This window comes from Haliotis asinina, chromosome 1 (assembly GCF_037392515.1).
Source record: "Haliotis asinina isolate JCU_RB_2024 chromosome 1, JCU_Hal_asi_v2, whole genome shotgun sequence".
In the NCBI taxonomy this organism is placed as follows: domain Eukaryota; kingdom Metazoa; phylum Mollusca; class Gastropoda; order Lepetellida; family Haliotidae; genus Haliotis; species Haliotis asinina.
This window is the reverse complement of record NC_090280.1, coordinates 71,839,213-71,852,915: the sequence shown is the minus strand read 5'-3', so window position 1 is coordinate 71,852,915 and position 13,703 is coordinate 71,839,213. Positions and strand designations below refer to the sequence as shown.

General features: G+C 39.6%; 1 protein-coding gene across 1 annotated transcript in view; it reads left to right on the top strand.

Moving 5' to 3' along the window:
* Positions 1-29: 29 nt before the first annotated feature.
* Positions 30-13,703, top strand: part of LOC137296604 (carboxypeptidase D-like) — a 38,880-nt gene continuing 25,206 nt past the window's right edge. The window contains exons 1-4 of the mRNA XM_067828418.1: positions 30-916; positions 4,759-4,901; positions 13,295-13,464; positions 13,568-13,651. Coding sequence (XP_067684519.1) covers positions 58-916; positions 4,759-4,901; positions 13,295-13,464; positions 13,568-13,651 — 1,256 coding nt within the window. The 5' untranslated portion in view covers positions 30-57. The remainder of the gene's footprint in view (positions 917-4,758; positions 4,902-13,294; positions 13,465-13,567; positions 13,652-13,703) is intronic.

Below are 13,703 nucleotides of genomic sequence, written 5' to 3'. Positions count from 1 at the left end.
CAGCCTTCACCTACGAACTGTAGGCGCTCAAGGTGAAGGTCGAAGTTGTTGGCCAACATGGCGATCAGGAACTGTGAGATGTCTGGTCCTGTGCTGTTTTCAACAGTTGTTACAGTTGTGCTGTTGGTATCTCATTCCGTCACAGCTTTGCCGAATGTGCGGAGCGAGAGAGACATTGATACAAGTAAATATTACCACTACGATGACTTGACAAACTTTCTTCACAATATGGTGAACCAAAACCCAACTATTTCTAAACTTCATGCAGTTGGACAAAGTGTTCAAAACCGGACTCTTTGGGCAATACAGATCTCCGATAAGATCAACGAAACAGAAGTGGGAGAACCGATGTTCAAATATGTTGGAAATATGCACGGAAATGAAGTGATAAGTAGGCAGGTGTTGATATACCTCATACAGTATCTTTTAGAGCAGTACGGACAGGATTCGAGAGTTACGCATATTGTTGACAGCACGAATATATTTATCATGCCAACAATGAACCCTGATGGCTTTGAAAACTCAGTTGTCGGACAGTGTACAGGTGTTGTTGGAAGACCAAATGCCAATAGCGTAGATCTTAATAGGAATTTTCCAGATCAGTTCCAGAGTCAACCAGAAAAACCTATGCAGCCAGAAACCCTTGCAATGATCAAATGGATTGAATCCAACCCATTCGTCTTATCAGCGAATTTACATGGTGGCAGTGTTGTAGCTAGCTACCCATTTGATGATTCAAGACTTCACAGACAAGCAGGAAAATACAGTAAAGCAGCCGATGACAGTGTATTCAGGCTCCTAGCTCACACTTACGCTGATAATCATTTGCACATGCACGAGGGCAATATTTGTGATGATGACAATTTTGTTGCTGACAGAGGGATAACTAATGGTGCTGAGTGGTATGATGTTCCAGGTAAGCAGATATAATTATTATTATTTCAATATTATAAATGTAACTGTTTACATTTTTGTGTCTGTATTTCTTTTGTCACCTGTTCAGGCCAGGACAATAAATGACAAGACAAGGAACATACCTTAAGATGTTGTGTGTACTCACATGGTGGGATGGTGAAATGAAAGTTTCATAAACGTTGTAATATGAATACCTATATAGGTAATAAACAATACGATTCAGGGGTTAAAAAATCCCATGACCGCACGCCCGGGACAAGTCAGTTTTCATTTCGGGAAGTCAAATAATTGTATCTTACTTGTCCATGGACTACTAGATAATTTCCACTAATGGTTTCCAACTGCAAATAAACTTGCATTTCATTTCATATCTGCTCATAACGTAGCTATTACATTTCGCAATAATAATAATTTAGAGCTATCGTTCTTTGAAATTTATCACTCATCGATAAATAGTCTAGTAAACATTAACATCAAACATTGTGTCATAAAATCAGGGCAAGTGGAAAATTAGTCAGGACAGGTTACTTTCTTGCAGTCACTCGCCCTGTGGCAAGTGTCTTTTAAAAAAAAATTGAACCCCAGTGTTAGATTTGGGTGAAATTTTGGGTGAGTCCAAATTGATGAAAATATTGTTTCTGGACCCCCTCCAATGTTAAATAGATGGGTAGATGTAACATAGAGGCAGTGCTCACTGAATTTGATGAGTCAAAACACTCCAAAACCCCCTCTTGAGCCAACACTGGAGCCCCTGCAATTATAGATATAAGCTGTGTTTTGTATGTAATAGTTATGCTATAATTGTATGTTTACTACAATGGTGTGTGTGTGTGTGTGTGTGTGTGTGTGTGTGCGTGCATGTGTGTGTGTGCATGTGTGTGTGAGAGAGAGAGAGACATCAGATTTTGAAAGAATATATGTAGAGTGGGTGTTTACCTGTGATATAATATGTAACATAATATAGCATCATAGAATATGTTGGACGTCCCACAGGACTGGATGAGAGGACATGAAAGTGTCTCACATGACAGGCAGAGAACACGTGTGATTTGGTTTGGTGGGTCTCTAAATACATGTGGCACGTATAACTCTCAACAGGCAGACATTGGAGGCTTCCATTGAAATAAAAGGGAAATATAAGGCTGACAGTGACATCTTCCCACCTTTGGAAAATGTTGTCCCCAACATTTCAAGAACAAAGGGAATGGCCGGTAATGAGAGTCATTGAGACATGAAAAAACTCTATAACCGAATATAGATATACCAATACAAAAATTAGAAGACATTCATCATTATCACCAATTTTATTGCCTTTTAAACATCTTTTTTAAAAGTTCTTTGTGTAGTTTCAGTTTTGTTGTCACAGCAACATGAGCCATTGAATGATGAACAGCAAATCCAGTGGATTGAGATTACCATTCTTCTTTATGCACATTACACTGCCACTCTTTAGTCAGTCATAACAGAGCTGTCAGTCAGTAATTAATATATTACTAAACAGCAGAAAAGACCAACCACACATTTCACGAATAATCAAATATGGATCATCTGTACCCATTAATTTCAAGGGAAAGGCTTCTGCCTGTATTCCCCTTCAAGTCAAATCATATTACCCAGATAAAGAATATATATGTCTTTTTTTCCTCGTAAAAAATCTGAATTTTTACCATTTCATGTCCAAAACTGGCTTGCAGAAACTTGAATTAAATTAATTTTATTAATCACTTATTCCTTCTTTTTGAAAAAATATCAGCTATTCTTGGCACTTTTCCAATGGTCTTTTGTTACTCAGTTTCAAAATTTATTCATTTCATGATATACTATACCACAAAAGAAATGCTGTACCAATTGTGGTTTCTTAAAGCACACACTTCAATTCACTCTAACACTCAAAACTGCAGTTTGAGGTCACACTGTTCAACTATGCTAAAACATTGTGGCCTCCATACAAAGGAAATCACTAAAAATGTTACCATTAAGATACCCCAAAGTCAGTATTGTATGCAGCCTCCATGGGCATCGATGAAAAAGCATTACATCAGTTGTACATGGAATGAATTAGCCGGTTGATGAGTGCCATAGGTTCTTGGGTCCAGACTCTGAAAACTGCCGGATTGAGCCCAGTCACAGTTGTCAGCCTTGATTTGCGGTCATTCAGTCCTCTTTGAATGTCGTCCCAAAGGTGTTCTTTTGGACTTAATCCAGACAGACTGCAGGCTATTGTAAGGCTTGAGTGACATGTTGTGTTTGGAAGTCCAATGATGCTCTGGCAATGTGGGTCACAAGTATTGTCTTGCTGGAAGATGGGATTTCTGTAATGTCCGAAATGTGGTACAATATTGGGTCTTGTGGCTTGGTCAATATAGCGACCAGCTGTCACCTCGTTTTCTCATCCTGGACCAAGATTTTGGAACATCATGGTATCAGCTAACTGGTTCAGAATGATTGAACCCCACACCATGATGCTGTGCCCACCCAACGAGTGGTCTTTCAACAATACACTCATTGGAAACAGTTCCCCCCCACCCCACGCCTTCACAGTACTATCACTCTGCCATAGACTATCAAAAGACAATATCAGCTTTCATGAAAAAAACCCACAGATCTCCATTGTTGGTAATGCCAATCTGGATGCTGAATTGCTCATTGCATATGGTTTTGGGGGTGATGATCAGTGAGGACATGACTACAGTATCATCTGTCACAGCAGAGGTTTCTGTTGTGCGAATGTCTCCACACTGTATTAGCACTGATGAGTTCCAGTGGTCCGGCATCCTGTTTTGTCACTCTGGGGAAGCGACCCTGCAGATGGTTACGCACAATCTGTCAGTCTTGATGTTGTGATGTTACTGAATGTGGCCCACTGTCGGTTTTGGATGCTATTAGTGAGCTGATGCCAGTCTTGCAGTTGGAAGATTGTCCTAACTTGAATATTAAAATAATTGTTTACCCACACTAATTTGCAGTTGCCCAAAGACTTGGTCCCTCTCATCTCTCATAAGTCATGGCATGGCGATTGTGTCAAAACTAAATATGATTTCAGGCAAATTTGGGACTCACTTTCATTGGTAGGGTTGTCATGACATGACCATGCATTTTCATTTTCAAGAATGTCATACAGAATGTTTTACCATTTCTGTCTTTTTCTGTGCACTTGGTCAATATGAATTTTTATCAGAACACACACTTATGTTGGTAGTAACTGTTAATTTGGATTGTAAAACATGATTTCTAATGGTACAATCATAATAAAAACACCACCTTGTAAGAGCAAAATTTTGCTTTTGGTCTTGAAATGCAAGATTTCTTTTGTGGTTCATCGTTCAGTATACATTCATTCATTCACTGTCTCTGGTGGTTAGTATGTGGGAGTCCAGTGGATACAGAGTAGGCTCTTGGGGTACATCTACATCATTAGATGTTTAGGAAGAAGTGGTCATGGGTTGTTCAATATCTTGGTATGAATCCACGAAAGGGTGTGGCCGTGAATCTTCAACTAGTTTAAGTACCTCTTTGAAGTGTATGTAGGGGTAGTGTAAAAGTTGTGAAGTCAGTTTATTCGCATAGGTTTGATGATTGATCAAATATTTGAACATCCTTTGGGTTAATTACATAGTAACGCCCAAACAAATCAAACAAATACTTTATATGTCTTTTCATGTACCACAGCTGATCTTTTCTTCTATTTAAAATATACCTGAACTGAATCCTTGCATCTGTACCTATTGATGTATCAAAGAAGTTACCTATTGATATCCTTGTGTTTGTCCCTACTTATGTCCTTGTGTCTGTCCCAACTTATGTCCCCTTGTCTGTACCTACTTATATTCTCTTTACCTCTAGGTGGTATGCAGGACTACAACTACCTCCACAGCAACTGCTTAGAGATCACCCTGGAGTTGTCCTGCTGCAAGTACCCCCCTGCCTCTGCTTTACCCACAGAGTGGGAAAACAACAAACTGGCTTTGCTGGCCTACATGGAAATGGTAAACATAAATTTTAGTGTTCAATTTTCAGCCTATATTGTTCAAAGGCATTATTATCTGAACTGACACTTTGCTCCCCATAATGAAGACTAACAGTACAGCAGATAATACTAGTACGGAATCAGTACATGTTCTTTGTCATGTGTTATGGTAAAGGCTAACAGTACAGCAGATAATACTAGTACGGAATCAGTACACGTTCCTTGTCATGTGTTATGGTAAAGGCTAACAGTACAGCAGATAATACTATTAGGAATCAGTACATGTTCTTTGTCATGTGTGATGGTGAAGGCTATCAATACAGCAGATAATACTAGTACGGAATCAGTACATGTTCCTTGTCATGTGTGATGGTGAAGGCTATCAGTACAGCAGATAATACTAGTACGGAATCAGTACACGTTCCTTGTCATGCATGATGGTGAAGGCTATCAATACAGCAGATAATACTAGTATGGAATCAGTACACGTTCCTTGTCATGCGTGATAGTGAAGGCTATCAATACAGCAGATAATACTAGTACGGAATCAGTACACGTTCCTTGTCATGCGTGATGGTGAAGGCTATCAGTACAGCAGATAATGCTTACTATCTGTACCTGTTTGAGAGGCGAAGGGAGGTGGTCAGCTTGGTCAGTGGCTAGTTGATGAACAAAACCAAGGTGGACGAAACAGTCTAATGTGACAGCAGAATAGCATTAAACGTGATCTCATTGATCTGTCTTTTGTAGCCAAGCAGCTGGGGAGTTTCAACAGTAAACCAGGGCCAAGATTTTTTAAGCTTTCTTAATGAGAAGATAGTCGTAAGTTAATGTTACTGTGTGGTACTTACAAGTATCATAGCGCTAAGTGAACTGGAAACTCTAGGCCCAGAATAACAGGTCTATGAGCACACAAGGCAGAAAGTGGTACGCTGCACTTCTGACAATTTTGGCACAATGAGTGAGTATGGTTTGACGCTGCCTTTAGAAATATTCCAGCAACATCTAGGGACACCTGAAATGGGTTTCTCACTGTATCCATGAGGGAAATCAAACCTGGATCTTCCACGTGACAGGCAAACATTTTAATACTAGTAGTAGTGAAATAGTGGTGCATGCACTTGTTTGACAAGTTACAGGATGGAGTAGTGATCGGATGGAGTAGTGACAGGGTGGTGTAGTGATTGGATGGAGTAGTGACAGGGTGGGATAGTGATCGGATGGAGTAGTGACAGGGTGGTGTATTGACAGGGTGGTATAGTGATTGGATGGAGTAGTGACAGGGTGGTGTAGTGATCGGATGGAATAGTGACTGACAGGGTGGAGTAGTGACCAGGTGGAGTAGTGACCTGGTGGAGTAGTGACAGACAGGGTGGGCTTGTGACTTGATGGAAGAGTGACAGGGTATAGTAGTAATGGGGTATAGTAGTGACAGGGTGGAGTAGTGACGGGTTGGAATAGTGTTAGACTTGCCCTTTTACAATAAGATGGTGATTCTGATGACCAATGCTAACTCGGATCTACATGGCCCTATCAATAAATTATTATTACTAATAATGTATGAGGACTGTGGTAACAGACCTAAGCCACCAAGCAACATGTTTCAGGCAGGGTTCATTTACAATAATGAGTCCAATTGTTCAATTAAAAATACATACCATGCACTGGTATTTTTGTTATGTACACCAACAACTCAAAGAATGACAATATTAACATAATCATGACAATAATTATGTATAAACAATCAGATGTGATTATTGAAAACAATTCTCTCTTCACTAATGAGACTTGTCAAAAACCAATCAGCTACAGTTAGCTCTTTGTCCATTTTTACACAGGGTAACATATAACATTGGTTGGCAGTGGTTGATCGTATGGGAACAATTTGTAGTAAATCTAGAAACATGGGATTGCTAATGACCTTTATTTCCATTAACACAGCACATTCTCAAAACGTTTTAAGTGTATAAATGCCTTACATACAGTCTGCACAAGTGTCTTTGTGATCTCTATGCCATACTCAGCAATAATCCAGCTATATGACTTCAGTCTGTAAATAATCAAGTCTTGATCAGACAGTCCAGTGATCAACAGCATGAACATCAATCTGGGCAATTGGGAACTGATGGCGTGTCAACCAAGTCAGCGAGTCTGACCACCTGATCCCATTAATCACCTCTCATGACAAGAATAGTTGCCTTTTGTGGCAAGCATGGGTTGCTGAAGGCCTGTTCTACCCCGGGTAGACCTCCACGGGTTGCTGAAGGCCTGTTCTACCCTGGGTAGACCTTCACGGGTTGCTGAAGGCCTGTTCTACCCTGGGTAGACCTTCACGGGTTGCTGAAGGCCTGTTCTACCCCAGGTAGACCTTCACAGGTTGCTGAAGGCCTGTTCTACCCCAGGTAGACCTTCACGGGTCTGTTCTACCCCGGGTAGACCTTCACAGGTGTGATCCCTCATGGAATTACTGGATCTTATTTTGACATTAGGCACAGTGGGGAAGTTCTGTGTTTGAAGTGTTTGCTCATCACGTCAAAGACCCAGGTTCAATTCCCCACATGGCTACAATGTGTGAAGCCCGTTTTTGGTGTCCCCCACTGTGTTATTATTGTTGGATAATTCAGTGGGGACACAGTGGTGTAGTGATTAGCATGCTAGCCGAACACTCCAAAGGCCCGGGTTCGATCCTGGTGGAGACACCAAAAATTTATGACCTGGGTCTCATACTGTATTGTGTCCCTGGGCTAGGCACTTCATCCAGATTGCACTCAGTCCACCTAGCTTTTAAAAATGGGTACCTGAGAGCCACGTGTATGGACCTAAACAGTTGCGCTTAGCGCTCAGTAGCATCGCATTTTATTCTAGGCACAAAAATTAGCATTAAATTAGCATTAAATTAGCATTAATATTGCTAAAAGCGGTATGAAAGTGAACTCACTTTTCTGACCTTATACTTCAATGATCTCTCTCATTTTGTAAACTTTCCTGGAACAAATTTGAAAGTCATAAAAAGTAAATGGAAAACCTGATGCCTCAGTTCTAAATAAAGTACACATATTTCTTCAAACTTTCTGAAGCTGGTTCCATGTGATTATTTGTACCAAAGCAATTAAGTGATTATCTTCTATCTGTTAACGATAAAATCTACATTTGTAACAAATGAACTCCTGGGATCCATATGATCATAGCAAAATGATTCATTTGTGAATATATATTTCATACAAAGTTTTCTAATCTAAAGACCCACATTATGAACTGATCATTTCTATAAACACAATGGAGCATGTGAATTAGCAGAAGATGGGCCAGGCACTTCACAATAAACCAGTGATGACAATCACCAGCAGCTTCACATATATACACATTGGTGCTGTCTACTGTTTTCAGTGCAGCACATACTGGCAAACAAGGAGAAGTTGGACCAGCACAGAGAACACATTTACAAGAAGTAGTACATGGGATTGAGCAAACCCAGATGTAGGCTAGTACTCATGCAGTACATGACAATGAAATTGATTCTGCATGTAGCTGCCCACGCCTTTACTCATATGACTCTCACGCGGTCGGCGTAACCAAGGGCCACTCCACACACAATGGCAAGTGCCAGTGAGCAGCACTCATACATGATAATACAGGTTAAATGTCAGGTCGGTGCTCAACATATCCTTGTTTGCCACTGTTGAGGTATTCCCAACTGAGTGGAACTATCCTCAGTAGTCGCTCAGTGTCACTTGGCTCTACATAGTCTACGTAGTACAATGCCAAGTGTGCGATTTGAATGATGTCAGGGATGAGTACCACTTTCGTCTTGTTTGTCCACTGTACTCCGATCTCAGAAGAAAATATTTACCAAATCACTTTTACAGATATCCAAACGCTATTAAATTTATTTCATTACTGTCATGTACAAACAGTATAATACTTCAGAACTTATTATTGTTTATGTACACCATGCAACATTGCAAAGAAAGAAACAGAATAGTATCTGAAAATGTAAACATTATTACTCAGGAGAACATTTATGTTTGAATGTTTTATGTACTATGTAGTACAAAACTCTTTATATCTTGACAAACGTTTGCCATGCCAGATCTTTTCTGTATTTGCATGAGGCAGTTTTGCAAAACAGTGTATGTTACACATTCATTGACAGGACACAAACTCCTGTGTTCTATAGACATGAAAATTGACATTGGACGCAACAACATTTTGCAAAATTTACAATTATTAGCGCATCCATAGGGACACAGAAAAGTCTTAATATTTTTTGAAAAAAGTTCACTCAGAGTTTTCTAAAAGCTGGGTTATGGTATCATTTGCAATGTAATTACAGTAATAATTTATGTGATGGTCATGATACACAATACAATAACTGTATTGATAATAATATTTAAGTGTCTGGGACCTCCATTTTGTTGTCCAGGTTCTTAAAATGACCCTCAAATAGAGGACTCAAGGTACATCCCTGGTTACAGATATAAGTTGTAGAATAACACTTAGTCTCAGAACATATCTTATTTTCATTGTAACAAATAAACCCATTTAAACTGAAAAGGAGCCCAGGGATCCTGGACATTCAGAAACCGGGGAAATCTACACTTGCTTCATTTAGGGTTTTAGCATTGCAGGAAGGGAAAATAATTTGGTTCAGGGACTCTGAGACAAACTATTATAAACACTAACATGAATGTGTAAAATATTTCTGCTTGATCATTCATGTTGCTAAATACATCATGCACAAACGATGTGGAACACCTGTGGCAGTGTACATATTGTCGTCCATACATTACAGTGTTAATCAGCATAACAGGATAGTGCAGATGCTTTCAATGACAACATTCTAAGATTGATTTTCCGTGCTTGGTATAAAGAGATTGATATCGTCCTGTCCACCAGTCTGTGTGTGGTGTACACAGCGTGAAAGTAATATATCCCTTGTTTATCAGTCTTTACTTATGTGCATGCGTGCGTGCATCCATGTCTGACGTAAATAATTTGTGAGATCTCATATGATAATTTGTCCATAAATATCAACAATGAACATTGGTATTATTGACTGAGATCCTACTTCTACCATATGTACATGAGAACAACAGCTCATCTGTGTATATATACTATGTTTGCAGACATATTAGGTCAGGTGATTAGGCTCAGGGTTTCCCTATACGGATAACACATGCTATATTTGGGATTATACTTTCACAATTAAAGACACATTCTACTACTTTTGTTGGTTTAATTTCCATCAGGGATTTGAATCTCACACTCCCAGTGAATGAATGAGTGAGTGAGGTTGCATACCCACACCCACTCTCAGAGCCATGGAGTTAATTAACACACAGTCAGCCATCTAACCCACTCAGCCATGGCAGTGTTAGATTGGACCATTATTTTGGAACATTAGAAAATTTTTCAAAACATTCCAGCTCATCTTGTGTTCAGTCATATTTCACTGAGTTACTGAATAACCACCACTTGTTAAACTTTGTTTTAATTCTGCTTTCAGTGTAATTTTCTTGAATGTCAATGTTGATATGATGGTAATCAGCTACAGCAGACCAGTCAGTATTCATAATACTGGCAAACTACCTCTTCCCATGTTTCTTGTTGAGGTCACTGAATGTATCATGTAGACCTTGTTCAAGTCAGTCACTTGCTTGTCTGGCACAGTCTCAGTTACACCCAGGTGTAAGTCAAATGGCTAGATTACCACTTTGTTCTTTGCACAGGCTGTGAGGTCACAGAGAGTCACACTAACATATCTTGTGGATAAGCAGGCATAGTTGGCTGCACATTAACACAAACAGTTACGGCCCGCCCAACCAGCCCCCTAGTGTGTGTAGGTTCAGAGTTAGCACCCATGTTAACATGACCTTACTTAATACGATGATTATCTGCAGTGAAACAGTCTGTATCACAATCCCTGAACCACATTCATTTCCCTGCATAAGTCCTAAATGAAGTCTGCATTTCCCCAGGTTGCCCCAACTCACTGGATATCTTTTTCAATTTAAATGGGTTTATTTTAAAATTATATGTACATGTATTCAGGGACTGAGAGTTAGTCTAGCAGTGAAACTGTGTTAGATCCTATAACATTTTACATGTTTAATGATGTAATATCACCTTTGTTGGTTCATATAGAGGGTTATGTGTCATGTATTATGAAGGATTGGTCAAAACACTCACGCCATGGCATTCCGGGCAATAACGGGGCAACCATGACCTGTGCAGTTTGTTAGAGGTCAGGAAATGGATCGAGTCATCAGGCTTGTCCTTACACTCCAGTGTTGCATGTCATGTTTATCTGTTACTGGATTGTCTGGGTCAGTTATCTGCAGACATATCACATCTTTTGCAAAAATGCCACTTTAGGAATAACACATTGTCACAAAATATCCATAGAAATCAATATGTTGATATGTACATAATGTCAGTATCACTGGCTGGTGTCATTTGCACATCTTCGTAAGGGGGCTGTATTTTACCTTTATAACTGATATATAGCACCAAACACACCTGCTAGGAAACACCCATAGTATTGTGTATCATATAATGTTGTGAATATTGGATGTAATGAATTTCAGACTGATGTGTTTGTGCTGTTCCTACCCAGTGTTTGCCCTAGGGATGAAAAATTAGGAGTCATGTTGACTCCATGCTGTCATGAGAGGGAGATGTGGACACACAGCTCCAGACAAGATTTAGCTCTTGTGGGTACTGTACCCACTCTGTGTTTTGGAAGTGGGTATAATGAATGCTGAGTGGGTATTTCATTTCTGTTACCCACTGCTTTCAAATATTTGGGTATTTGAGTGATTTTTTTTTCTCAGTTAAGTATCATGTCATTGAGTAAGTTTATGAAGCATGCATGTGCTGCCTTATGACATGTCATACCTAATCAAACCTAACTTAAATATAGTCCTGTGCTAACAATGCAACATGATAGCAATCAATGTCTTTGTCAGTACTCAAGTGATTGTTATGAATTTATTCCATACACATGTTTTAAACTGTTTGCGCATCTAACATTTTAAATGTGTAATTGGTATGCAAGTTGTTTGAGTCAACTTCAGTTTGGAACTTTCATCAGAACATCAACTGTGATTGTTTAATAACATGAATGACAGAAACACAGTTATGGTGGGTCAGGTATTCAATCAGCACTGAGCAGTTAAGTGGCAAACATTAAACTAAGTAGTTTTAAACAACAGTTAATACAAGTTCAGATTACCTGAACTAAAGACCAACCTTTCTAAATTCACTACGTATTTGAGATAATTTATGCTTTAAATGTGCAAACACTGCTACTGTTGACATATGTATACCTCTCTCCACCGATCACAGATGTGTGCCCCTCCCCACTGATCACAGATTTATGCCCCCTTCCCACTGATCACAGATATATGCCCCTCCCTACTGATCATAGATTTGTGCCCCTCCCTTCTGATCACTATTTTGTGCCCCTTCCCGCTTGCTATGAAGTCTCCATCACTAATCACAGATGGATATATATCTCTGTGTGATGGTGCAAGGCACCATATTGTTTATGTCCCACTGAGATGCCAACAGCTTGTGTTATGGCAATTGATATTCCATCACCTCATATCACATTACAGTTATAAGCCTTGTGTTACTCATTGGTTTGCATGTTATACTGGTATATCTCTTGAAACTTGCACTGTGGCCGAGAGATTTACTGAGGTCAACTGCTCGGCTGTGTCTTGTTCTGTCGTTTATGTCATGATATCATTTTCTTACTCAAAACTAAAATACAGATTACATGTTCTCTTGCTTATCGTCACTTCGGTAAAACTTTCAAATTTTACAATTTTATTCAAAACACTGTGTAAGTTATTGCTTGGAAGAATATTTAGCAGAGGAAATTATTAAATTATCATTTAATCTTTATCTCACTTCTCAGGCCTCTTGAACATTGCGCAGTACATGGATATACAGCATTTTCCATCTCTAAATAGTCTGCAGGGTTATTTTTGACAAGTATCTGACATAGCTAGATTCTAGGGGAAAAGAAAGAGTCCCTGGAAATTTTCACTAGTCTCTGTCTATTGACCAAGTGATGGAGTCTGTCAACAGCATCCACTTCTGAAGCATCTGACTGACTGACTGACTGCTCTTGTATCATGAACAGTGGATGTTTCACTTCATATTATGATAAAAATACTTCCATTAGTTGATGACAATTTTCTATTGATCCAAAGATATCCACTGATTTTATTGCAAATTTTTGCAATTCATAGCCTCCCTGAACCCCCCACCCCAATCCAACATAAGAAGGGAAGCCTAAATACTGTTTGTAACATCTAGGACGTGTGTGTTTTTGACATTGTTGTACTGATTGGGGACGTTGAAACAGTTGGACCATATGTAACTGTATGTTGACTGTTTCAGGTCCATATTGGCATCCATGGCTATGTGAGGGACAGTAAAACTGGTGAGGGGATCAAAGATGCCGTGGTGATGGTAGAGGACATCAAGCACAACATCACATCGGTAGATGGTGGTGCCTACTGGAGACTGCTGAGTCCAGGCAACCATACTGTCACTGTACATGCTGACGGGTAAGTCGGGAACTAGAAACATCAGTCATTTTTGTTTATTGAGAGATGTGTTTCTGTATTACCTCATTAAGCAAAAAGCCATCAAACTGTTATGTATGTGTAGGTACGAGGCGCTGACACTTTCGGTGGAGGTACCTGAAGGTCCCGGTATAACACAAGACTTCCTGCTGCACAAGCCACAAGAAAGGTGGGTACCCATAGTAGCACCAGCAGTATAAACAGACTCACTCCCGCCGTAA